Genomic DNA, 24,554 nt, shown 5'->3' with positions numbered 1-24,554 from the left:
GTGAAATAGGAAGAAAAGGGGCAAAGGGGAAGGGGAAGTGGGAGGTGTAGGGGAAAGGAAAGAAGGGAATGAAATTAATATGAGAAAATGAAAAAATGGAAACAAAGTGTTTGTAAATAGGGAGGCGTGGAGGGGTTGAAGGGAAGGCAGGGCAAGGGTGAAAAATAAGACCCAAGAGAGATTATGTAAAGGTGCAGATTTCCAATGATGAATGTCATTACATTGTATGCCTAAAACGTTCCAATAAAATTAATTTTTTAAAAAAGAAAATATACTGTTCCTGAAAGTATTGAGAGGCAGTTTCCCCAGCCCTTTCACAAATTTTTATTTTGCAACAGGGTCTTACTAAGTTGCCCCAGCTGACCTCAGACTTGAGGTGCTCTTGCCTCACCTCCCATTAGTAGCTGAGATTCCAAATGTACCCCATAACACTCAGCCCATTTGACTTTTAAAATGGTGTGTATGTATGCATTTGATAAGAGTAAAACAAAAAAAATGATACAGAACAGTCTGTATAGTATGCTACCACATATGTAAGGAAAAAACATATATGCACACATGCTTTTTTCTTTTAGCCATAAAATATATCTGGAAGGATACAGAAAATAGTGCTAGCAATGGTTATCTTTAGGGGTAATAACTAGTGACCATTTGCAGACATGAATGATAGACCTCAACTTTTGAATCCATTTGAATTTTGTACTGTTTACATATATTCTTCTTTTCAAGCTTTTAAAAAAGACAGAACGTGAGAATAAGACTGAGATAAGACAGCAGAGTTAAAAAGAGAGTGAGGGCCAGGAATTTAGCTCAATGGTTTCTTTGCCTGCTGCACAAGCGCAAGGACCCAAGTTCGATCCCCAGTACCAAAAAAAAAGAGAGAGAGTGAGTAACTCTAGTAGGAGTTACTTATTCAATTAATCTAAGTATGTATTTCTTTTTATTAGGCAAATAACATTATCCTTCTAGAACAAACAGGCAAAGATAAGGGGGGAAAAATCACTCAGACTTCCACCATGCCGGTGACCTTTGTTAAATTTCTTGTGTATTGGGTGATCCCCAGCAGTTATCAAGGGATGCCCAATCGCCTGAATGAGAGTATAGCAGAGGATGAAAGAATGATATACAAAGAACATGGAATAATGAAATAAGAACAAACAGTAGTTTATTACTTGGGGGACCAGAATCTCATCTTAGCTGTCTCCTGGCTAAGACCATGATCTCTGAATTTTTCAGTATTTATGATTATACAACACAGCAGGGAGCATAAAGGCAGATGTAGAGAATAGCGGGACTTGAAGCACTAATGAGCCAGTCTTGAAAAGGGGAGGAAGGATGCTTTCTTGTGGAGGACAGGTCATAGCTAACAAGCCGCCTGCACGATCTCTAGCTAGCATTTGATCCTAGAGAATGGCTGCACGGAGTCATACTTCTTCAGCTGTAGTGTTTGCTTGCTATTAGAGACGTCACAGTCTCAGTGATCATTGAAGCCTCAGTTGTGACTGTTGGCATGGGGAAGTCTGTCTCCGTACACCAGCTGCAGGCTCATCTAGCAAGTCACACATGGGCCTTGGATTGACTCATAGTTTTCATCAATAGCTGAATTATAAGCCAATTCAATAATATTTAAAGCCTGCTCAATGCAGTTTCAAGCTGGTCTCCGGCACTTGTGTGCATCTTCTGAATGTTTTCTTCTGTATAAGGTTTGCCAGTGAATTTCTACCCTTCTCATGGGATAATACTATTTTTGTTACCAGCTGTTTTAACACAAGATATAGTGTCATCACTTTTAATGTTATTATTAATTATTAGGGAATATTCCTCTCCAGACAGGGGCTCACTATGTAGTTCAGTCTGGTCTTGAACTCACTGTGTAGTCCAGGTTGATCTCAAACTCATGGCGATCCTCCTGCCTCAGCCTCCCCAGGGACTCCAAATGTGCTCCACCACACCTGGCCCACATCATTCTTAACAAATAATTTTATTCCACCATTTTACTCCACCACAGCTGATTTAACTAACCCTACCAATAGATTGTTTTTCACTGCTGTAAACAATGTATGTGTTTTAATTACAGGTCACATTCTTAACTGTTTCCTTTGACTAAATTCCTACAATTGTTGTGTTAAATGGCATGAATGTGACTAAAAGTCTTAATACATCTTGTGAATTCTCTCCCAGAAATGTTGTACCAATGTATGTGCTGAATTCCCAGCAGTGTTGAAGAATGTCACTCTCTCCCAGACCCTTCCCAATACTTGTTTTTGCCTAGAAGATTTCTAAATTTTTAATTACTATTTAAATTTGTGATTCTTTGGCTTTCTGGTGAGACTGAACTGTTTGCATACATATTTGCCAACAAGTATCATTTTTGAGCCCAATCCCATCCCCAGTATACTACCAATGGGAGGGAGAGTTAAAAGGTAAACTGATTTTTTTTCTTCAGAATCCACACTCTCACAAAATAAATGAGTACACAAGTAATACAGCTAGGTGATAATATATAAGCAAAGAGGAATAAATGATAGAATCTTCTGTCAAATGAAAGTGTGTAATGGATGAGAACATTTGAGGGAGACTTAAAGGCTAAGGAGAAGAAAGACAGAGAAATGGGGATACATTCCCGAGAGCAGTATATTTAGATGCTGTGATGATAGTACATTTGGGAAGGGTGAGTCACCTACTGTCCTCAGAAGTAAGTTTGGAAAAGATATTGGAGCCCTCTTCTGCAAAACTGGGCCTAGATCCTCCAGACTAGAGGTGAGTATATTGTATACCAGTTCTGATTTTGAGCTGCCATGTTTGAAGAGGGCCTGAGTGACTTCTCAAAAGGAAGTAAGATCCTGTCTTTACCAAGATTCATACAAAATAATGGTTCCTCAAACATAAAAACTGAGCTTGTATATTAATCAAAAAGAAAATAACAAACATCCACCACATTTGGGGGTCAGTGAACTCTGGAACTTGTATATAAAGTTATGGGTGAGTGTTCATGAGTGTATTGTGCATGCATTTTTCTAAGGAGGGGTTCCTTGGCTTTCTTGAAGGAAATAAAAGTTACAGCATTACTGATACAGACATTGGAGAGCCATCAAAACTTTTCAGCAGGTGAGTACCAGGGTCAGATCTGTGAAAGATAGCCCTGTCACCACCCTTCCCTATTTACAAACACTTTGTTTCCATTTTTTCCATTTCTCATTTTTCCTTTCCCTTCTTTCCTTCCCCCTGCCCTTCCCACTACCCCTACCCCTTTGGACCTTTTCTTCCTATTTCACATTATCTATTATACCTTTTAGTCCTTATTTATACTCTCAGTTTCTCACGCTAGAGAAACTATTCAGTATTTACACATGTGTCCTATTTATTTCACTTAAGAGCATTGCCTCCATGTGCATCCATTTAAGCTATAAATGTCTCTAATTTCTCATTTTTTCTAGCTGAGTAGTACTCCATTTTATTAAAAAACCCACATTTTCTTTATCCAGTTTACAGTTGATGGGCAATTGGGCTGCTTCCAAGTTTTAGCTATTACAAATTGTGCTGCTATGAACATGTGTACACATATATCACTGTGGTATGATTCTTTTAATTCTTTGGGGAAGATACTCAGCAGGGGAATATTTGGGTCAAATGGGACTTCCAATCCTAGTTCTTTGAGGTATGTCCATACTGATTTCCACAGTGGTTGCACGAGTCAACACTCCCACCAGCAGTGGAGCAGGGTTCCTCTTTCCCCACAGCCCCGCCAGCAATTGTTATTGGTTGATTTCTTGATAGCAGCCATTCTTTCTGGAGTGAGGTGGAATCTCAGCATTGTTTTCATTTGCATCTCTTGAATGACCAGTGATGTTGAACATTTTTTTATATATTTATTTGCTATTTCTACTTCTTTGTCTGAGAAATGCCTGTTCACTTCAGATGCCCATTTTTGGATTGGGTCTTTAAATTTGGCAGGTCTGATTTTTTAAAGTTATTTATAGATTTGAGATAGTAGGGCTTTTTCTGAGGAACAGCAGGTGAAAATGTTTTCCCACATTGTGGGTTGTGTCTTCACATTGCTGGTGGTTTCTCTTGCTGTGCAGAAGCTTTCTAAATAAGAAGAGATCCCACTTGTTGATTGTTTGTGCTAGTTCATATTCAATTGAGTTTTTGTTCATAAAATCTGTTCCTATACCAATGTCTTCAAGAGTTCTACCTAACCTCTGTTCCAGCTGATTCAGTGTTTCTATTTTAACATTTAGATCTTTAATCCATTTTGATTTTAGTTTAGTGTATGGTGAGAGATATAGGTCTAGTTTTAATCTTTGGCAAGTTGAAACCCCATTTTTCCAGCACCATTTATTAAAGAGGCTATCTTTCTTCCAATGAGGGTGTTTGGCTCCTTTGTCGAAGATGAGATGGCTGAGTGTGTCTGGTGTTGTTTCTGCATCTTCTAATCTGTTCCACTGGTCCTCAGGTCTGTTTCTTTGCCAGTACCATGCTGTTTTTATCACAGTAGTTTTGTAGTATAGTTTTAAGTTGGGGATTGTGATACCCTCTGCCATGTCTCTGTTACCTAGAATTGCTTTTGCTATTCTGGATCTCTTCTTGTTCCAAATGAATTTTTGGATTGTTTTCTAAAGTTTCGTGAAATATGCTGTTGGGATTTCAATTGGGATTGCACTGAATCTATATAACAGTTTTGGAAGTATGGCCATTTTCACTATGTTGATCCTTCCTACCCAGGAGCAGGGGATGTCTGTCCATTTTCTGATATCATCTTCAATCTCTCTTTTCAGAGTGCTATAGTTTTCAGAGAAGAGGTCTTTGATTTCTTTCATTAGGTTGATTCCTAGGTATTTCAGTTTTTTGGATGCTATTGTGAAAGGAATTATTTGCCCTATTTTCTCTCAATGAGTCTGTTATTCATGTAGAGGAAAGATATTGATTTTTGTGTGTTTTCCTTGTATTCAGCTACTTGACTGAATTTGGTTATTAAATCTAGAAGACTTTTGGTGGAGTTCTTGGGGTCTTGTATATAGAGTATCATGTCATCTGCAAATAATGACAATTTGACTTCTTCATTTCCTATCTTTATTCCTTTTATTTCTCTTAGTGATACTATTTAGATGATGAAAAGCAGACAGGCCTTGGTGATTCTTCATTGTTCCTGTTTCACAAAGAATTGATCATCTGCTGAGACAATGATATAAACCCAAAGAAATCCTTCACTCTGGATGGTGATTCTTGTAGTTACTTGCTTTCCTTTCTTCCATGGAAAAAAGTTCTTACAGATTTCAAATCGCAAATGAGTTATTTCTTGTAAAAAAAAAAAATAACCACGAAGTGCCATTTTTCTACAAGCTTCATAGTTATTACCACTACACAAAAGAAGTACTTTCTGAGCATATTCACACTTTCAGTTATTGTTGATGTGACATGTGCAAACAATAGCATTTGGTTCTACCTTTTGGGGCAAATATTAAATGCACAATAAAGAAACTTATAAAAAGCTCTGAATGATTCACCCTGGGAGCAGAGTGCTGCATAAGAAGTGCTCTGCTGCCCTATTGTCAAATAAAAAGCAAATGTTACCTTTATGTATGCGAAACCTCAGAGAGAAGAGCTTAATGCTAATCACCGGTGGGCATGGAACTCTACACTGCAGAAGATCACACATTTTCCATCTTTCACAGCCATATGCACCTGTACATGTTCTTTATGGGCCACTGAAATGATTCTTGACTTTCCAGCCCTGATTCACAGAAAAAGTAGGGGCAGTTATTGCTAAAGTTTTATGGAAAGCTTGTTTTTGATGAAATAAATATATGAAACTTTGTATTAGTCCTCTATTTCTGGGTAACAAGTTAACAAAAATTTGGGGACTTAAAACAATACTAATTTACTATGCATTTCCATGGGTTGGGGTCCAGGGATGGCCTGGTTGGAATCTCTCCTTGGGATCACAGAAGTTGGAAAGGTGTATTACTTGAGCCGTATTTCTTACAGAAGACACAGGTACAGAAAGGCCACCTCTAGACTCCCTGGGTTCCTGGCAGAATTTCTTTCCTTCTGGCTGAATGGCAGAGGCCCCCTTTCCTTGCTGGCTATCAGCAGGGACTGCTCCTAGCTGCCCCTGAGCCATCTACAACTCCCTGATGTGCAGCGCCTTCCACGGGTTCTCTCTTGTTTGACATCACCTCACTAGGAAGAGCCCACCCAGCCTGATTACTCATCTCAAAGCCAGCTGATTTGGGACCTTAACTGTACCTACAAAATCCCTCTAGAGCAGCATCTACATTAGCATTTGACTAACTGGGAAAGGTCACCCTACCCCAGGAGATGGATATCCTGGATCCATCTTAAAATTCTGCCCACCACAAACCCGAAGGCCTCAGATACAGCAGACAAGCAGCGTCAGGAGACCCACAAGAGACTCCTGGCAGCCAAGCGGGCAGCTTCTGTGCAGCAGAACTTGGCCACAGAAAGTGCAGACACATGCTTCTCTTCTGCCAAGTTTTGTAATCTATTTTTTAGCAAACACTACTAAACCCATACTTAAATGTCATGTGGGACATTTCAGATCCTACAGTAGCTATCATTTATGAAGACTTATTATATGCCAGGTGCTATTCTGAGTTTTAATGTGCGTGACCTCATTTAACCATCACCACACCTCTCTGCAGAAGATATAATCAGTATCCTGAGCTACAGAGGAGAAAACTGAAATGGGACACAAGTAAGTGATATCCCCACAGTCCAGTCTGGAAAGCAGCAGACCAGGAATCAAATCCACATCTCTTTTCCTTCAGAGCTCTCCTTCCTAAACATTTCCATCCATTGCTATCTTGCCATATTTCGGTTTCAAGAAGTTTACAAAATGCCCTCCAATTCAAGGCTGATTATCATTCATGCATTTCTCCTGTGGTCTAATTTGCCTTCATTACTAATAACAGGAAATGTCACACAGACTCCATCCTTCCCTAAAGCAAAGGACACTCCTAAAATTCAAATTCCAAAGAGATACCGGATGTTATTTCGCTAAGGATGGCCCAGGACTTCAGGATCTGGCATTTTAATGTGCGTTGTTCTTGGACTTTTATGATGTATTTTGCTGTCTGATTTTATGCCACATATTGATGATAAGCTTCATCAAAAAGAAAACTCACCACGTCAGCCCTGGAAAGCAAATTCAGGTCTTCTTTCCAGAGCACCTAACCTATGTCAGCAGGAATCAGAATAGAAATGGTACACATCCATGGAAAACTAATGTCCCCTGACTTGAAATAGCACTTGTGCTGACAACACCCTCACTTTATTGTGAATAGAAGAATGACCTGTGCTCCTGGCCAGAGGAAGAAAACAAAAGGCTGGAATTGGGGAAATGACATTGACAGTACCTGCTCAGAAAGACACCTTGCTTTTTGGTAAAAGGACAAAAATGACATTGATGTATGTTTAATTGTCAGCTGAGTCTCATAAATCAGCAAAACTATGTAGAATGTTCTCTAAGGCCACAAATGTAAGAAGAAAGGACAACAGAGTAAGATATTCTTGCCTAGAACTTTCCTATTTTCTCTCCTAGCTGCCTCTCTATTTGTCCTGATAGCAGGTAGATATGAACTTTGGGCCCAAAATTCCTATAGCATTTCAAATGCCAAGTTATTGTCCTGCAAGAGCCTTCCCACCTTTCAAAGCCTGAGATTTGGCAGAGTTGGAACTGGGAGAAGGGCTGATGATATGCAGTGGTCTCCACCAACACAGTAGTTTTGGCAGAGAGCAGGAAACGGCTCTCCATACCTGTCTCCCTTTGTTCTGGACCCAAAGCTGAACTACACTTTGCAGCATCCTTTGGGGGTAGGTGCAGCTGCCTGGCTGAGTTCTGTCCAAAGAAAGTGAACAGAAGGGGTGTGCATACATAGGCACCACGCTTCCAGGCTTGGTGCATAAATCCTAGCACTTGACCCTCCATTCTGTGTTCTGAGAAGCCACAAGTTAAATATGCCAGAGGCTGTTTAACTGAGGTCTTTGAATGAGAGAAATAGAAGCCCCTCCTCAGCCCTGTCACCAATTGGAATTCATGTGATCCAGAAATAAGCTTCTATTAAACTAAGCCATTGAACATTAGGGCTCTTTCTGTTACAGCAGCTACCATTACTTTATTTAAAATAGGTGCCTAAATCCTAAAAACTGCAAGTAAGAAAGACAAGTATTTCTAAGAAAAGAGAAGGGCTGCTTGTTCAAGCAGGAAAATCTGTTTCCATGCATTGCTTTGATTGTGTAGGTCAGACTGAAAATGGTATAAGTCAAGGACTCCTATCTACTGTAATAAAAACTGTAGATGAAACAAAGCTACCCCAATCTATTTTAAAATATCTATTGAAAATTGAATTTGCATTTATAGCTCTTTTAGAACTCATTCTTGTGTCATCTTCTATGATTAATGTGTTAGAGGATTTTAGTGTTTTCTCTTTGGAACGGGGAAAAAATGTTTTGCTACATTAAGAAAAAATTCATTCCTTTGAAGCTAAATATGAACAGAATATTGTGGCATTTGATACTTGCTGTTTCTTCTTACAATAACAATTTATCTACACTTCTACAAATTAAACTTATGGGGATTATTTTATTTTGCTAATACATTATTAAATTACTAAATATATTTTAAATATGTATTAATGTTATGGAAAAAGAGATTTTGCTTACTGTTTTCTTAGTATGTTAATGCTCTACTAGGGCTAAGTTACTATGAGAAGGAAAATTACAGAGAAAATTTTGAAATACAGATTGAGTCGTGCAAGATCAGGAATTTTTTCCACAAGTGTCCATCAAATACAATTACATTACAAATATCTCCATCCAGATCCTAATTTATCTAGTATAGTATTTAAGGCTTAATTGTTTGCCTCTATTTCTATGTCGCTAAAGATGTTCCACCTTCAAAGATCATGAGTAATACTGAGACTCTTGACTTAAAGTTAAGGCCATAATTTCCATTAATATCAACATTAAAATAAAATTTCCTCATCATCGTTCATCTACATCTCCATTATATATAATTTATAACCTTTAAAATGTTGTTCTTTGCTTTATTTAATTCATTTACATTTTAAAATACAATTTGTTTATTTCCCATGTAGACTTTCAAACTAGGAGGAAATATGGCAAGCTCTCTGGTCTTTCTAACAGGATTTGTCCTCGGTTGCAAATTGGGAAATTGGCATTTTGATTTAAATATTAGATTCTCCTTGTATAAGTACCTATGAACCAGTTCCTAAGAGAAGAACTGTATTGGGCCCCATTGACCAATTGAGTTTCTAAATCTGCTTTGGAGCCAGACCTGGATTTTGGTAAGATTCTGCCTGGTTGTAGTCTCTAACTCTTGCCTATAATCTGCAATGTATAGTACATTCTCCTCATTTTCAAAAATCATCAGTGCCATTCTACCTGGAAGTTTCTTATTCACAGCCTCCACTGAGCCCCCATAGAACTACACTTGCTTTTTTTTTTCTTTTATTAGTACAGTCCATGTTGTCAGTCCATGATCTTTACATTCATCTTAGAGGGTAGGCACATGTACTTTACATATCTTGATTCTTTTTCTTCTCATTCCCCTCCCTACCCATCTTCCTCCCTCCATCTCTAGATCCCTTTTCCCCATTTCCATTATTATTGTTATTGTTTTACTTTAGATTGGTGACATGTAGTATAACGATGACACTCATTGTGGGTAGTTGGCATAGGTATATGATGCTTCTTAAATCTTTTTACTTCCCGTTCCCCCTTCACCTACTCTTGGTCTCTTGGTCCATCCCCATTTCCAAACAGTCTATCTCTCTGTTTCCTTTTATCAGTCTTTTATTTTGCTCTTTATTGGTACTTTGGATTACTCAAATGAGAGAAACCATATGATATTTAAGCTTCTGTTTCTGATTTATTTTCCTTAACATTATGCTACACGTGTTTTTGATATTTCTCCTTTTTTTCCTTTTGCTATAAATATACCACAGAAGTTAATTTAGACTGGAATAGCCTCCAAAGTCCAGTTCAGGGAGTAAATGTTACAGTTGTTTCTAAATACATTGTTTTCTTCCATATGGTTTACTTTGGAGGGCTTCTTCTGATCCATTATACTTGGAAGGGTATGAGGAGCTAAGGAAGATTCCCCAGGGAATCACTGAGCCTTTTTCCACGAACTAGAGTTTGGCTTTTCCTCTCAGTCATTATCCTTGAAGTTTCTAGACGATTTCCACAACTCTTCTTTTTTAGCCCTTTCCCAAAAGGCTAATGTTTAATGATTATCAGTAATTGATTTAAAGTAAATAGCAATCAAAAAGGGGGACAGGATGCTTTTTATTAATTTTGAGATAATTTTTATTTATACAATTAATGTAAAATAAGTTTAAATTTTTAAATCAATAGTGTAATATAATCAGAAAACACCACTTGATAATTATGTCTAATTTCACATTTGGAGGGAAGAGAAAATGTGTGAGTGCATTTGTCACAGCTAAAGGGTTTTAACATCCTCTGCTCCACAAAGCATCTTGTTCTTTAGATTCCCTGGGGCACTTTCACCCCAGCCTCCTTCTGACTTGCATTTTTGTCCTTTGAGTGTTGTTCTCCCTGAATGTCATTACTGTCAGCTCCTTAGGGGAAGAGAATGTGCTTTGAGCATTTTTTGTATTTTCCACAACATCTGGACCTCAGGACCATTGAATAAATGTTTGCTATATTTACTTAAAGATCCTAAAAAACAATTTGCTCATCAAATTTTCAGATGAACAAGGAGGAGCAGCTAATAATTTAAAGGTAAAAGCTTAAGAATTATAAAAGCTCCCAGAAGTCTGAAAACCTTGTAAAAAATAAAATACCAAGACCTGAAAGATAAATGCAATAATAATAATAATAATAATGATGATGATGATGATGATGATAATAAAGCTTAGAACAAAATGTATGTATTTAACAGTATATTAGATACAGCTGAAGACAGAATTAGCGAACTGGAAAATAACTCAGAAGAATCCATCCAAAAGGAAGAACAGGGAGCAAAAGAAAAGAAAAGCACATTAGAGGCCAAGAGACACAGAGGGTGCACCAGGAACTCAGACACACATACAACTGGTGTCCTGCCATGATGGGAAAGAGAAAGTGAGGCAAAAACAATATTTAAACAGAATGGTGGGTAATTTTTCAGAAATAAAAGATATCAAACCAAAGACTCTAGAAATATAGCAGATTCCAAAAAGACTGTGAAAATAAATGCAGACCTGGATATAGTGAACTTGCACTATTGGCATTAAAAGACAAGGACAAACTCTTAAATGCAGCCTGAGGAAATAGATTGCCATCAAAGTAGCAGAAATATTTCAAATTGAATCAAATGTTTATAGCATGAGTCATTTTTTTTATTTTAACCTCACTTTGAAGGCTGATTGTAACATGTGAGGTTTGCTTCTGAGGCTGGGGTGCAGGATATGAAAGATTAAGTAAAAAGGGTAGATTTGATATATCCTATCTCATTCCCCAGAAGTGGACCAAAAGCCAATGTGTAGAAGGTTCAAAGAAAGCATATTTCTGCCTAATACAAGAAGAAATGTCTAATGATTTGAGTTGTTAGAACCTGGGTTACCTTATAGAAGACATAAGTTATCTACCATCAAGGAGTTTAATTAAAAGGAAAGAGTTCAATTAAAAGGTTGATACATTCATTTGTCAAATATTTATTAGGCCCCTACAATTATACCACAGATAACTATAGATGCTCACAGTGTTTAAACAAGTGTAAACAAACAAAGAAAAGACAAAAGTCCCTAGAGCTTACACTATAGTTCAAAGAGACTGGCAATAAGCATGATAAATAAGTAAATTATGAAGGTAAAGGTGAACAGGAATGCCAGAGGGAGGTTTGCAATATAAGACGTTATTCTGCCAAAGACTTGAGAAAGAAAATGAGTGTGCTGTGAAGAGCTAAGCAGTTAAAAGGAATAGATCGGTGGGAGTCATTTCCAACTCTGTAATTTCATCTTACCATGGATTTCAAGGTGACTTTGGAATTTTAGCTAATTAAATATTATTAATTGCTATGAAATAATAGAATTCAGGGTGACTTCCTATATTGTGTTTATTAATAAAAGCTGTTCATCTTCACTATAAAATGCTAGCAGCTTTGCATTTGAAAAGCATTTCTTTTAAAATTCCATATTCCATAAAGAATGTTGTACTTTTTGTTGGTATCTCAGAATTTGGAGATTGGAGCAGATAATTAGTATAAGTGACTTAGAAAACTGGGTTGTCATCATGGGAAAGAGATGTAAAGAATCTTCACAGAGCATTCAAAAGTGGAATCGGAGTCTTGCTCTTCAGAATCAGATTGCTTTTTGAAAAAAAGCAAAGCCAACAAACATTCAGCTGCTTTGATTCTAAAAAATAATGTTTGTCTCTGATGTTGACCTCCGTGGTGCCAACCAGGTGATGTACAGAGGACTTTAACATGTACAGAATGAAAAGCCAAGAATATCTTCCTTCTTAACTTGTAGTCTTGTGTTGCAGGCAAACAAAAAATCCCTTTGGACGATTGAACCCATTGAAGGCATGGTTCCTGGAGAAGCTAATGTTCCCCTGACACTCACTGCCAACCTGAATGACGTTCTGACGTTCAAGGACACGGTCATTTTGGACATTGAAAATAGCAACACCTATCAGATTCCTGTCCAGGCTTCAGGAATTGGTTCTACCATTGTTTCAGATAAGCCCTTTGCTCCAGAACTCAATTTGGGAGCACATTTTAGGTAAGAAAATATCATGGACCAGTTTTTATTGATATTACATATATGTTGCACTTTCACCTATGTTAGAAACTTGTTTTTAAGTAAATAGTTAACAGCCAATTCAGCCCTTCTCCTGTCCCATCGTCACTTTCCCCCTTCTCAGTGGGGACATCAGTCACAAGAAGATATTTCCTAGTTACAGCTTGGCTACATTCTCCAATCTATGTCTGTCGACCCTAGAGAAGGGGATGATTTTAGGAAGTGCACTCTTCTCCCAAACTTGCAGTGACTTCTCTGTGATGAATTTAAGTCTCAACTATGATTTCTTCTCTTTCCAATATACTGCTAATATCACTCTAGGAATATAAAACCTAAGCAGAGTATACCTAGGAAGGCAAAAATTTATCGCAAATATCTTATCAGGTATTACAAAGTCAGTAGCTTTTTTGGTATTGTTTTTTCCTACTTGCCTCCTACCACACCACAATTGAGATGGCTGCAGTTGGCGTCCCCTGATTATCCAGGAAAAAAGAAGGTCTAAATATTTAAATACTAGGAGGCACAGTATAGGTATCACAATATAATATGGATATTAAAAGTATGAGGTTTGAATGGCGAGGGTAGAATATACATGTGGGGATTTATTTCTGATTCCTCAAGACAGTTACTGACCATTGGTGACTGGCTGGATTTGTGCCTGCCTGTAGGAGTATTGTGATCACATCTCACAGGTTGCTCCTCCCACCTTCTGTTCTAACAGCCCCCAAAACCAAGTCATATGGCCTGTGTTCAGAGAAGATATCCTAGGGGTAATCAGGAGCCCTCCCCACAATCCCATCTTTGCTTCCTTTCCTCTGCTCCACCTACGAAATGTGGCACTTGGTTGAAAATACCATAAACCAATAGCAAATTAAGTCACGTGCAAGTCAGAGAGTTGAATTGCATATATTTCTAAAGAGGCATCCAGTTACAAACATCCTACTCTCTGCCTGTCTATTGGCACAAGCTAGAGCATTTTGTCATTTCATAGCAGTGCTTCCATTTTTAAATTCCTTTAAATGTACTCAAATCTAATTATAAAAAATAAGGTACTACAAACTTGATCCAACTGCATATTCTTAATCTTATTCTTAATAGTGTCAGATAGCCCCAAAGGATATTCCAACCCTAGCCTGGAATTGGAAGGTTAACTAACAGTTTTCTTTGAATATATAAACATCTGTAGTTGTTAGCTGCTAATTTCCCCTCTGCGTAAACCCTGTTATTATTCTTTTTGGCATAAACTTGTGTTGCCAGCAGTAGCCAGAAGAATCGTCAAAAGCAGGGATAGGTAAACTACAGCTCACTGCCTGTTTATGTAAATAAAGTTTTATTGGCACACAGCCAATATATCCCTGGCTGCTTTCACGCTACAACAAAGAGGTGAGTAGTTAGGACAGAGACCACATAGCCCAAAAAGCCTAAAATACTATTATTATTATTATTATTATTATTATTATCATCATCATCACTCTCCCCTTTACAGAAAATGTTGATCAATCCCTGGTCTACAGAAATACACCCCACACCTATTGCATGGTGTGGGGCAATGCCCTTAGATTTTCAGAGCTTCTGTTACTTTATAAAATGGGAATTAATAGACTTATGATGACTGTGTTTCAGTGATTTAAAGATACACTGTGAATAAGTAGAAGATGCCCTACCTGGTTTATAAAATAGTACATATTACTTACCTATGTCCCCATTAGCCATAAAGTTAGACTGCCAGGTAAATTTGCTCCATTGAGCATGCCCCGTGGACACATATTTAGAGAGAAATTGTCTTACCTGAGAGTTGGAAAATATTTCTTCTGATTCCTTGATGCTTTAACTTATTTATTAGATATGTCATTTCCTAAGGAAGAGGAGAAAGGATGAAATCTCAGTCTAATAAAATATAAAAATGAAAAGGTCCTAAGATGAGTTTTTCCTTGAGAAAAAAACAAGACAACAAAAAACAAAATAAACTAAGCCTATAAATCAGTTTTCTAGATCCCAAACAAAACACACCTGAACCACCTTTAAAATCTTAGAAATTCCAGTTTATTCACAAAAAGACAGGCAATCAGGAGGTCCTTGGTAAGAATTTATAGAATAGATAATGAATGAACGAATTGCAACATCTATCTGATAAAGTACATTATCCAAGAAAAGTGCCCAGTCTGGATGGTATTCAGGCCTGCTTTGGTCCAGTTCACTGGCCTCAATTAAGACTTAAAGGATATGTGCTGCTTCTTTTCAGAACATCCTTCAAATTGAGCCTATCAAAAGACATTTCACTCAGTCCATAGAAATGTGCTCAACACAACTTCAGATATGCTTTTTCTCCTGTTGGTATTTTGCCTTCCTTTCCCATCTCAGAACCATCTCTCATTAATTAGAGTGCTTTGCACTCAAACTGTATCCCTGTGCCCTGGGCTGTGCTTGGCCTACTGAGTGGGGCTGCCTTCCCATAGCCTCTCCCCTACTGATGGCAACTCTGGGACCAAACTCAGGTCCGTGACCCTGAATTTGGGGGCTCTCAAGTAGAAACTATTTCACCATCACTGTGGTAGTTCCTAGTAGCTTCGTATCTTAGACTTTATACATTTTTTAAAAAAACGAATGTCTTATCTTGTTATTCTTTTTAAGTATTTCCATAAAAGTAAATCCCAAGGGTATGCAGTTGAACAGAACATCCATGAGCTGAGTCCTCTCAGTATCTGCCTTTTCTTTCCAGCCTGGATACCTATTATTACCACTTCAAGCTGACCAACATGGGACGTCGGATCCAACAGTTGTTCTGGATGAATGATAGTTTCTGTCCCCAGAACAAGTTGAGCATGAAGGGTCAGGTTAAAAGGGGACTTGCTTGTGGCCCTTCCCAGCCCCAGAGCTCCCAGGAGCCCAGGGATCCAGAAGGTCCAGTGTTTCAGATTCATCCCATCAGGATGGAGCTCTACCCAGGCCAGACGATCGATGTGATTCTGGAAGGCTATTCTGCAACTCCCAGGGTAAGAGGAAAGCACATTTAAGGCTATTTTTCTCCTAAATAAATCTTTGCTATACTGTATCTATTTCTTAGCAGAGTCCTTTGACATTTATCTGAGAAAGGATGTGGTTTCTCAAGGATTTTGTGCAGCACTGAGTTACCATGGCAGCATCCATTGCTTTCAAGGTTCAGCTCTGCTCCAATTTGTTTGTTTCTATAGCTACAATGAGGCCAACCTTAAAGGACTATTTCAAGCAGATTCTCACTCTCAGGGTTTATTGTAACCAGCCAGCAAGTCTCAGGAGGGGAACATCCAGTTTTTAGTCAAAGCAGATATTCCTGTTAACACGTATCAATATTAATTTAATATTTATTCCAAAAGGTATTTTTATAGATGCTCAGGGTTACCTTGTCTATTCAGATAAGGCAACATATACCTTGTTTATGCCCTCCCCACTGATTACAATAGCATCATGTTTAAAAACATCATCTTTGAATGTGTCAATGAAATAGTCATGTTTATCTGCAGCAACTTTGATTTTCTTCTGTTATTTACATCACTGCACATTCTGCTTAAATCATTTAATTAGATCCAAACTATGTGTCTGTTTATTACATTTCCCTCATGGAGTTTGGAAGCCACAAAAAAAAAAAAAAACTTTAAAAAGACTTTTGAAGTCACTTAAAAGTCTCTCCCATCCCAAAAATGCAGACTTTATGAATGAAAAATGATGCCTACTTAAGCTTCTGCCTATATTACCATGGTAGGAGGTGTGAGTGAATTTTCTCCTCATGAAGCAGGAAGCAATAAGAAATTTATCTCTCAAAGATAAGATGGGAAAGCTGGTCCATTTCTTCACTTCTTTAAGGTCACAGACTTTACTTTCTTTCATTTACATTATTTTTTCACAGAGAATTTTCAGTTAGAATATATCCCCAGTGCAAAAAATAATCTTATCTCTCATTATAGAGTCTGTAATGTGTTCCTTCTCTCTGCTATTCAGGGGATCGGCCAACTCTTTTGACTGTGTACCATGTGACAAACATTGTGCTGGGCACTGAGGATACAGAGATGAATAGAACATAACCCCTTATCTCAAAACACTCACAGCCTGTAGGAGAAGCACATTTATGAAGTGGTTATCAAGAGTTGAGCGTATTTTTAAAAAGCGTTAAATCCAAGCTACTGGGGCACTAAATTCAGTTTAGGCTTTACTAAAAGCTTCCCTGAATGTGCTTCCAAATTGTGCCATGCAGTTGAATTCATTAACATTCCAAACCTGAGCGCTCTTCAGTCCAAGCGACTCATGATATAAATTCACTTTTGATCCTTTCTGCTTTATAAAAAAAATCTGCCCTTCTTGAATGCAAAAAAAAAAAAATAGTTTTCTAATGCATGATTTTTAAATATGTAAGTCACTAATTTCATAAGAAATTATGATGTAATTGCCACTGAACTATAAGCCTCATGAAGGATTTTATCCACCTTGTTCATCACTGCTTTGTACACCCAGCCCCTAACATAGCTACTGTTGCATAATAAATTGCATATGTATATATATACATGTGTGTGTATATATAGCAAGATATGAATGTAAATTGATTGTATCCTCAGAGGAAGTCAGAAATAAACACAGAATTCATCCAAGTCATATTTAACCAACCAGACCATAACTGTACAACAGAGAGCAATCCCTGAAATTCAGGGAAATGTAGTCTTCCTTCACGTCCTCAGACCGATAGTTTGGAATTAGTTTGCTCTTGGTAGGTCATTAAGTTTTCTGAGTTATGGTTATTCCAAAAGTGTTGTCACATGTTCTGTGCAGGTAGTCAAAGAAAAGTTGGTGTGTCACGCTACGGTTGGTACCAAGAGGGGGAAGAGCTTGCTGATGACCGTGAACATCATCTGTGAGTTCGTAGCACCGCTTATCCAGCTGTCCACCAGACAACTCGTATACCGACTGGAGAAGGTGAGTGAGGCTGTGCTCAGGAGGCTAGATGCCCTGATTGGGTCAATACGGTCAGGGTTTATTGGTTTGTTTGTTTGTTTGTTTGTTGTTGTTGTTTGGCAATTTGGGTGACACTGGGGATTGGAACCAGGGCCTTTGCACTGAGCTGCATTCCCGGCCCATTTTTATTTATTATCTTTCATTTTTAGGAAAGGTCTTGCTAAGTTGCTCAGGCTGAGCTTGAATTTGCAATCTTTCTGCCTCAGTCTCCCAGAGTGCTGAGATATCAGGCATCTTCCACCATACCCAGCTATGCTCACCTTTCAATTTTGTAAGCAAAATTAATTGGAATTCTGTTACAACCATTCCCTGCCAATTTTTTTTAATCTTCAGAGAACAGTACACATTCGACTAAAAATTCTGGATCTAAACCTACAATTGTTTGAGATAGAAATTCTGTTTCCATCCTTCCTAATGTATAGAACCAAAAAAGAAGGAATATTCACCAAAAAATGTATTTGAATCAACCATTTTGCTTTAGGTAAAATAAACATCATAGTGCAGGGCTGGAATAGAATTAGCAATGAAAAAAAAAGAATTATCAATGATTTTCATAATCAATAAGAATTGCTACCACTTATTGATTAGTATCACTAGATGTGAGCCATGTCCATTACATACATTTTCCCCACTGTCTCTCACAAAAACCCTACACAGTAGGTTCTGGTATCATTCTCATTATATACATAAGTAAGCTGAGATATAAAATAAGCTGTGTAGATCACTGAGCACTGCTGAATAATACATAGTCAACAACAACTGTCTGATCTACGTTTTTTAAGATGTCCCAGCCTTTGTATGGCTGTTAAGGCCAGGCAATAAATGGGACAATGGGCCGAGGATTTAGCTCAGTGGTTTCACCGCCCGCTGTGCAAGCGCAAGCACCCGAGTTTGATCCCCAGTACCAAAAAAATAAATTTAAAAATGGGAGAATCAAGGGTCAGAGGAAAGATGGAATGGCTCCTGCCCAGGGCAGGGGCTGGGATAGTAAAGAGGTAAGAGAGATATCACAGTAGGATTTGACCTACTCCTAAGCAGTCTTCCAGTCAAAAATTGTTTACCATTCAAAAGCAACATGTATGGAACATCTGCTCTGATTCAGAGAGTGTGCTGGTGCCCGAAGTCTGGAAAACCAGACATAATGAATAAGAGACTGATAGAGGTTATAGACTGTAATAAATAATTCAAATTTTATTTTTTCAATCCCAGTGTAAGCACTGCTTTGAAGAACTGTAAACTGGTATGAAAGCATAGATCAGGAGATGCAGCCTTAGCTATACATGTGGTCATGCGCATCTTCCTTGAGCAGGTGACTCAAGTTAAGATTGAAGTAAAAAATAGAAGTTAGTCTAGTGACAAGGGAGAGGAAAAGAATTGTAGGCAGAAGGAAGCTTGTGCCAAGGGCCTGCATTGGGAAAGGGCCTGGCGAGCCTGAGAAAAGCCTACCTTGGACAGAGAATGTACCATGAATGGCTGGAGATCTCCCTGGAGAAGGGGTAGGGGCCAGATGTGAGTGGATGCATACATACATACAACATGCATACATGTTCAGGACTTGGATTCTGTTCTTGTAACTATTGGAGTGCTTCAACAGGGAATGACATGGTCAGAATTAGTCATCAAGACGGCCATGCCAGCTGCTGAGTGAAATATTTATTCACACTTCTCATGTCCCGGACACTGTGCCAGGTTCTAGGGTTGCAGCAGTGAGAATAGGCCCTCCCTGATGAAGTTCGCAGCCTACAGGGAAGACTAAGCATAAAGAAAGCCATTGTCCCATCATGTGATCTATGTTGTGATATAAAAATGCTAGGTGTGGTAGTGCCTAGCTAGCCATGTGGAGATCAACTGAATTTTCTTTCATTACCTTGAGGTTTACAGGAAAATGTTCAAGACCATTTATTCTAGTAGTGAATTTCATCATATATCATTCATCAAAACAATGAAAAATCTATTGAGCACCACCATGTGTAAGGTGGATGAATAAAAATGAATAAAGCAGTTATGGTCCAGTAGAGGAGGTGAGATATACAAGTTTAATTCAAATCAACAAACCATGTTTAAGCACCTATAGTGTACTGGACAATGTATAGAGCAGAAAAGACATAGTAAAGAACAGACTTGGGGGAAAGTGGGCACTGAAGAAGTAGAATAAAGGTTTCAGTGACAGAAAAGCTAAACATGAAGCTAACAAGCTCCATAAGACATGTAAAAAGGAAACACTATGAGTTTGTATTCGGCTGGGAATGTAGCTCCATGATAGGGCACTGCCTAGCATATATGAGGCCCTGCATGAAGAAAAAAATAGTATTAACCACAGTTAAAAACTTTCATTACTCTGCTTTAAATTCTTTCTTTTTAAGTAATCAGGAAAGGTATTTATTGGCCATAGCTGCACTGAATTAAGTGGCATCATATTTTCTCTAAACACCGCTATTCAGAGAAAATTCAGTGAATATTTATTGTTCTGTGCAAGACATTATAATATATGTTAAATATGCAGCTTCATTTTATTTGATTTTTCTAAGCCCAGAAACACTCATAAAAAGATGTGAATAGTGCTCTTTTTCTTCTCTTTATAGCCTCATGCCTTTTAGGGGGCATAGCATATTTTTGCTTAAATGCCTGTTGTTTGTGTTCATGGCCAGATTAAAATATGCAAATATTCTGAATATGGCAATAACTTCTTGTTGAATTAAAAAGTGAATACAGTGACAACTCCCCACTGTTTGTTTTCATCCTTTTCTCCTTCCTCCACATATTATAAGTTTGAAATCTTTCCTGCTACTCTATTTTTCATTGTTCATTTCCTGCCCACATTTACTCCATACCAGGGATGATGAATAAATGCAGCTTATTACAGCATGTGGAACAGACCCGTTAGGTCTTGGTATTCAGATTTAATTGTCTCACACCCAATTATCCATTCTGCTTCCTTGTTGTCAGCTCAAGGCAGCGTGTCCTATTTGGTCTGTTAGAATATAATGATACGAACCCTGTCTACGGAAAAGGTTCTTCTATAACTATTTCCACAGATTTGATCTACTTTATAATGATTGTACCATTCATAAGCCATGGAAATGAAACTACATCTCTGTGGGATTGAAAAGGTCAATTGAAACTCTCAGCCTGTTTGTTTCATGAAGTTCCAGCAGCAAATTCTGTCTGCTGATATTTGGGGAGACAAACAACTCAGAGCGAAGGGGTCATTTTAAAATAGATCAGCTTCTCTAGGCTTCGACTCCTTCTCATCACTACACTCTGAATGGCCTCTTGCCAAAATCAACCGAGTGTGGCTTCTTCACCTCAAAGCCATCTGCAGTGACACAGCAGCCTCCGGGGAAGGTCAATGGCTGGACAGTTCTCGGTTCAGCCTGCTACTCAGTAGGCCTAAATGTGCTGCTTCATCCCTCCCTAACCTGGGGTACACAACCTGCAGATGCAAGAGGAGTCAGTGTCTGTGCTACATTAGAGGGAGGAAATCAAAGACCAGCATTGCATGGCCGGCACCAGACCCTGAAATGGCCTTGGAGTGCACAAGGAGCTAGCACAGAGCCTGGAGGCTGCAGCCAAGGGACAGTGGCCACCCAAGCTCCCCCAGGGCCAGGGGCCCAGGCACCACGTGGAAGGAAGACTATGCAGGACAAAAACTGAGAGACAGAATCAGTTCTGAATGGGAAGCCAGGAGGACTCAATGGAAATTGAAACCAGAAGAAGGGCCAAACCCAAACACGGAGGCCTGGAAAAAAACAGGCTGGCTGCCTGCCTCACAAGTGCAAGGTCCTGATTTCGATCCCCGGCCCCCCTCCCCCAAAAAAGAAAAAAACAGGCTGTAGTTTTAGAAGAGCCCAGGAATGACTGGAGGGAGAGAGATTAAGGCTTCTGGTCACTTTCTGATGATACTAAAAGACCCCCTTTCCAGAGCACACAAGAAAGAACATGGCCCCAACATCAGAATGAGAAAAACCCAATCCTACCAGAAACTTCCAGTTCACTCTCCATTTCAGATGCTTTCTCTTATTAAAAATTTAAGTACGATTTATCTAACAGAGCGAGGAGATTCTTCTAAATCAACTCTCCTACTGATAACAGGAAAAATCTACAGAAAATGGTTATGAGTATTTGTTTATTTAACAAGATAAGCATGCTGGCAATTTGGGTATTTTAAGCATAGAAAAAGCATTACATAAGAGCAAATATTTATCTCATATAGTGAGGCCTAGATTCTTTCACAAGATATTGCTAATTTATTAGACTCTGTCCTATGGTATTGTAGAAACTCCGGTAGTAATAGTTTTACCGGAAGCATGGCTTCTGGAGGTTTTTATCAACTAGGCAACAAGAGTCAGAAATTTAATCTCTTTCCTTGGTTCTATAGGTTTGCTTTTCAGTAGTCTGCCACACATCATTCCACATGATTTATATAAACCTCTACCAGAGGCCATATATACCTAAAAGGCACTATAGGAGGCACTAAATTCATAGTTCACCATGGATATGAAACTTTTGTTAACCATAGCTTGGTTTGTTTCTTCTTTTTCCTATTTCACAGAAACCTAACACTAAACTGGAACCTGATTACCAGCCCTTGGTCATAAAGAACATCTCCAACCTGCCTGTGAACATGTTGCTCTCAACAACTGAACCCTTCTGTATATGTGAGACTGATAAATCCCTACTGCCTGCAATCCCTGAGGTAACGTGAGGGTGGGCTGTGTGTGTGTGTGAAAAAGATGAGGATAATAATAATATACCACCTGGCTTCAGAAAAATAGAGGAAACCAACAGGAAAGACTACAGAAAATCTAAAATGAGTAATAAATAAACTCCAATATCGATCAGTAGGAGCACTATTTTTAATGGTGTGGGATCTTCCAGCTCACTATGATAACCCCTTTGCTCCTGCACGTTATAATGCAGCCAATACATAGAAACCAGTGGCTTCCTACTAGCTTTTAATTCTCCTCCATCAAAGCCAACCAAAACTCCATACTCAAGGAAAGGAGAGACTAGCCAAGACCAGTCTCCAAACCGGCGAGCCCATTTCCAAGCTCTAGAAGAACTGAACTAGGCTGGGGAGAGACTCTGAGCTCACCCCTGCCACCAGGCTGGGGAAGAATGGAGCAGTTTCTGAACAGCCCTACAAGAGGGGCCCTGACATCCTCTGCTGGGCATGAGGGCACCAGTGAGAATGGCTGACCATGGCCAAGTGACGCTGCAGAACTGTGGGAAAGGATGTTTGAAAGGAATCCAGGCCCCTACACATACATGCGCGTGCATGTGCGTGCACGCACACACACACACATGCACACTGATCCCTGGCTGAGTGGATCTCCTTGAAGCACAAGGAGGGAAAAAGTCAGCTAAGATCTCTGAACAGAGAACGAGAAGGAAGAAATGATCATCAGCAGAAGCAGATGAAAACACACTGCTGCAAGAGGACTTAGCCAAGGAGAAGGACCAAAAGTACAGACAGGTAGTTATCTACAGCCTCGGAGAAAGTACAGATAATATAACTTGTCTTTGAAAAGTACTCAAGAATGAGACACAAGTACTCAAAGAGGAGATGAAATGTAAACTCAGAGCACAGGAAAACAAGTGGGTGAGAGAACAGGATGATTCACACATGAACACTGTTCTCAATCTGGATGAAGCTGACGCTTGTTCCTCCTGAGACCCTGATAGGATGAAAGTAGAAATTTCCAAAAGAGAAGAGCCCAGAGCAAGAAAATAAAGGGAGAGGCAGATAGGCAAAATCAAATAATGAGAGATATAAGAAGATAGAATGATTAGAGTGAGTTGAAAAAAAGCCACAAAAATCTGCATCCAAAAAAATGTTGCAGCAAAGTTGTGAAAAGTAAACTTGTTCCACCCACTGAGCTCTGAATTATCTCTGAGCTCAGAGCAACAAGTTTGAGGAGAGGACTGGAAATGAGAGAGCCTCTGCTCTAGGCCCCACCCAGAAAGTATGGACAGCTGGCTTTGATCCCAAGACAAAAAAACTGTGCTCTTCCCAAAGAAATTACTTTAAATGTTTGGGGAGATTTCATGCTTCTAGTGTTGTCAGTGTTGGTACTGCAGAGTGAGCCCCCCTCCCTCATTCTGGTAGCTGGGGCGCACCCAGGGCTTGATTGCCACTCTCTGCCCAAGGAGACTGTTCAGTGGGCCGACTTGATGGCCAGCATTCAGAAATGGTGGCCTCTCGGTTGTCGGGATGTCAGGTTGGGTCAGGAACTACAGGTTCTTGTAATAACTCTGGTAGGATAGTCTTCACCTTTTATGTATTTGCCCACGTGCACATAGTTTTAAAAATAGTTTCTGTAATCAGCAGGAAAAATAACAACAACCCAACAGAAAAATAGGCAAAAGAAATGAACAGAGGTCACAGGAAAACAAAATGATTTCTCTGTCCCTCTACATGTTTCTCTCTCTCTCTCTCTCTCTCTCTCTCTCTCTCTCTCTCTCCGCCCCCCCCCACCTTCTCTGCAGCCCAGGCTGGCCTCAAACTCATTATTCTCCTGTCTCACCCTCCCAAGTGCTGGGATTACAGGTACACACCATCACAATCTGCTAAAATGACTCTTTTCATATGAAAATATGCTCAACTTTGTTCACATTAGAAGAAATCCAAATTAAAATGACCAGGAAATACATTTTTAACCTATACAATTGGCAAAGAGCAAAAATTAGAGTGTCCAGTGTTGAGGAGGACATGTGGATGCAGATGTTCTCTGGCACTATTGGGCAGGACACACTGGAAGGAAGTGTGGCAATGGCTATCAA

At 39.0% G+C, this 24,554-nt stretch overlaps 1 protein-coding gene across 8 annotated transcripts in view; it reads left to right on the top strand.

Annotated features, from left to right (window-relative positions):
• Hydin (HYDIN axonemal central pair apparatus protein) overlaps positions 1-24,554 on the top strand; it is a 410,895-nt gene that overhangs the window by 216,317 nt on the left and 170,024 nt on the right. For all 8 annotated transcript variants that reach the window (XR_015448741.1, XR_015448747.1, XM_087204682.1 and 5 more), the window contains 4 exons: positions 12,535-12,773; positions 15,511-15,784; positions 17,589-17,732; positions 22,324-22,467. Coding sequence is in view for 6 of the 8 variants with exons in the window: in XM_087204682.1 (XP_087060808.1) it covers positions 12,535-12,773; positions 15,511-15,784; positions 17,589-17,732; positions 22,324-22,467 (801 nt within the window). In the remaining 2 variants the exon portion in view is untranslated. The remainder of the gene's footprint in view (positions 1-12,534; positions 12,774-15,510; positions 15,785-17,588; positions 17,733-22,323; positions 22,468-24,554) is intronic.

This window comes from Heterocephalus glaber, unplaced genomic scaffold (genome assembly GCF_053883595.1).
Source record: "Heterocephalus glaber isolate CG9 unplaced genomic scaffold, H.glaber_assembly_v1.0 deba00000071, whole genome shotgun sequence".
Classification (NCBI taxonomy): Eukaryota; Metazoa; Chordata; class Mammalia; order Rodentia; family Bathyergidae; genus Heterocephalus; species Heterocephalus glaber.
The sequence above is the reverse complement of the archived record's forward strand: the minus strand, read 5'-3'. Positions and strand labels throughout refer to the sequence as shown.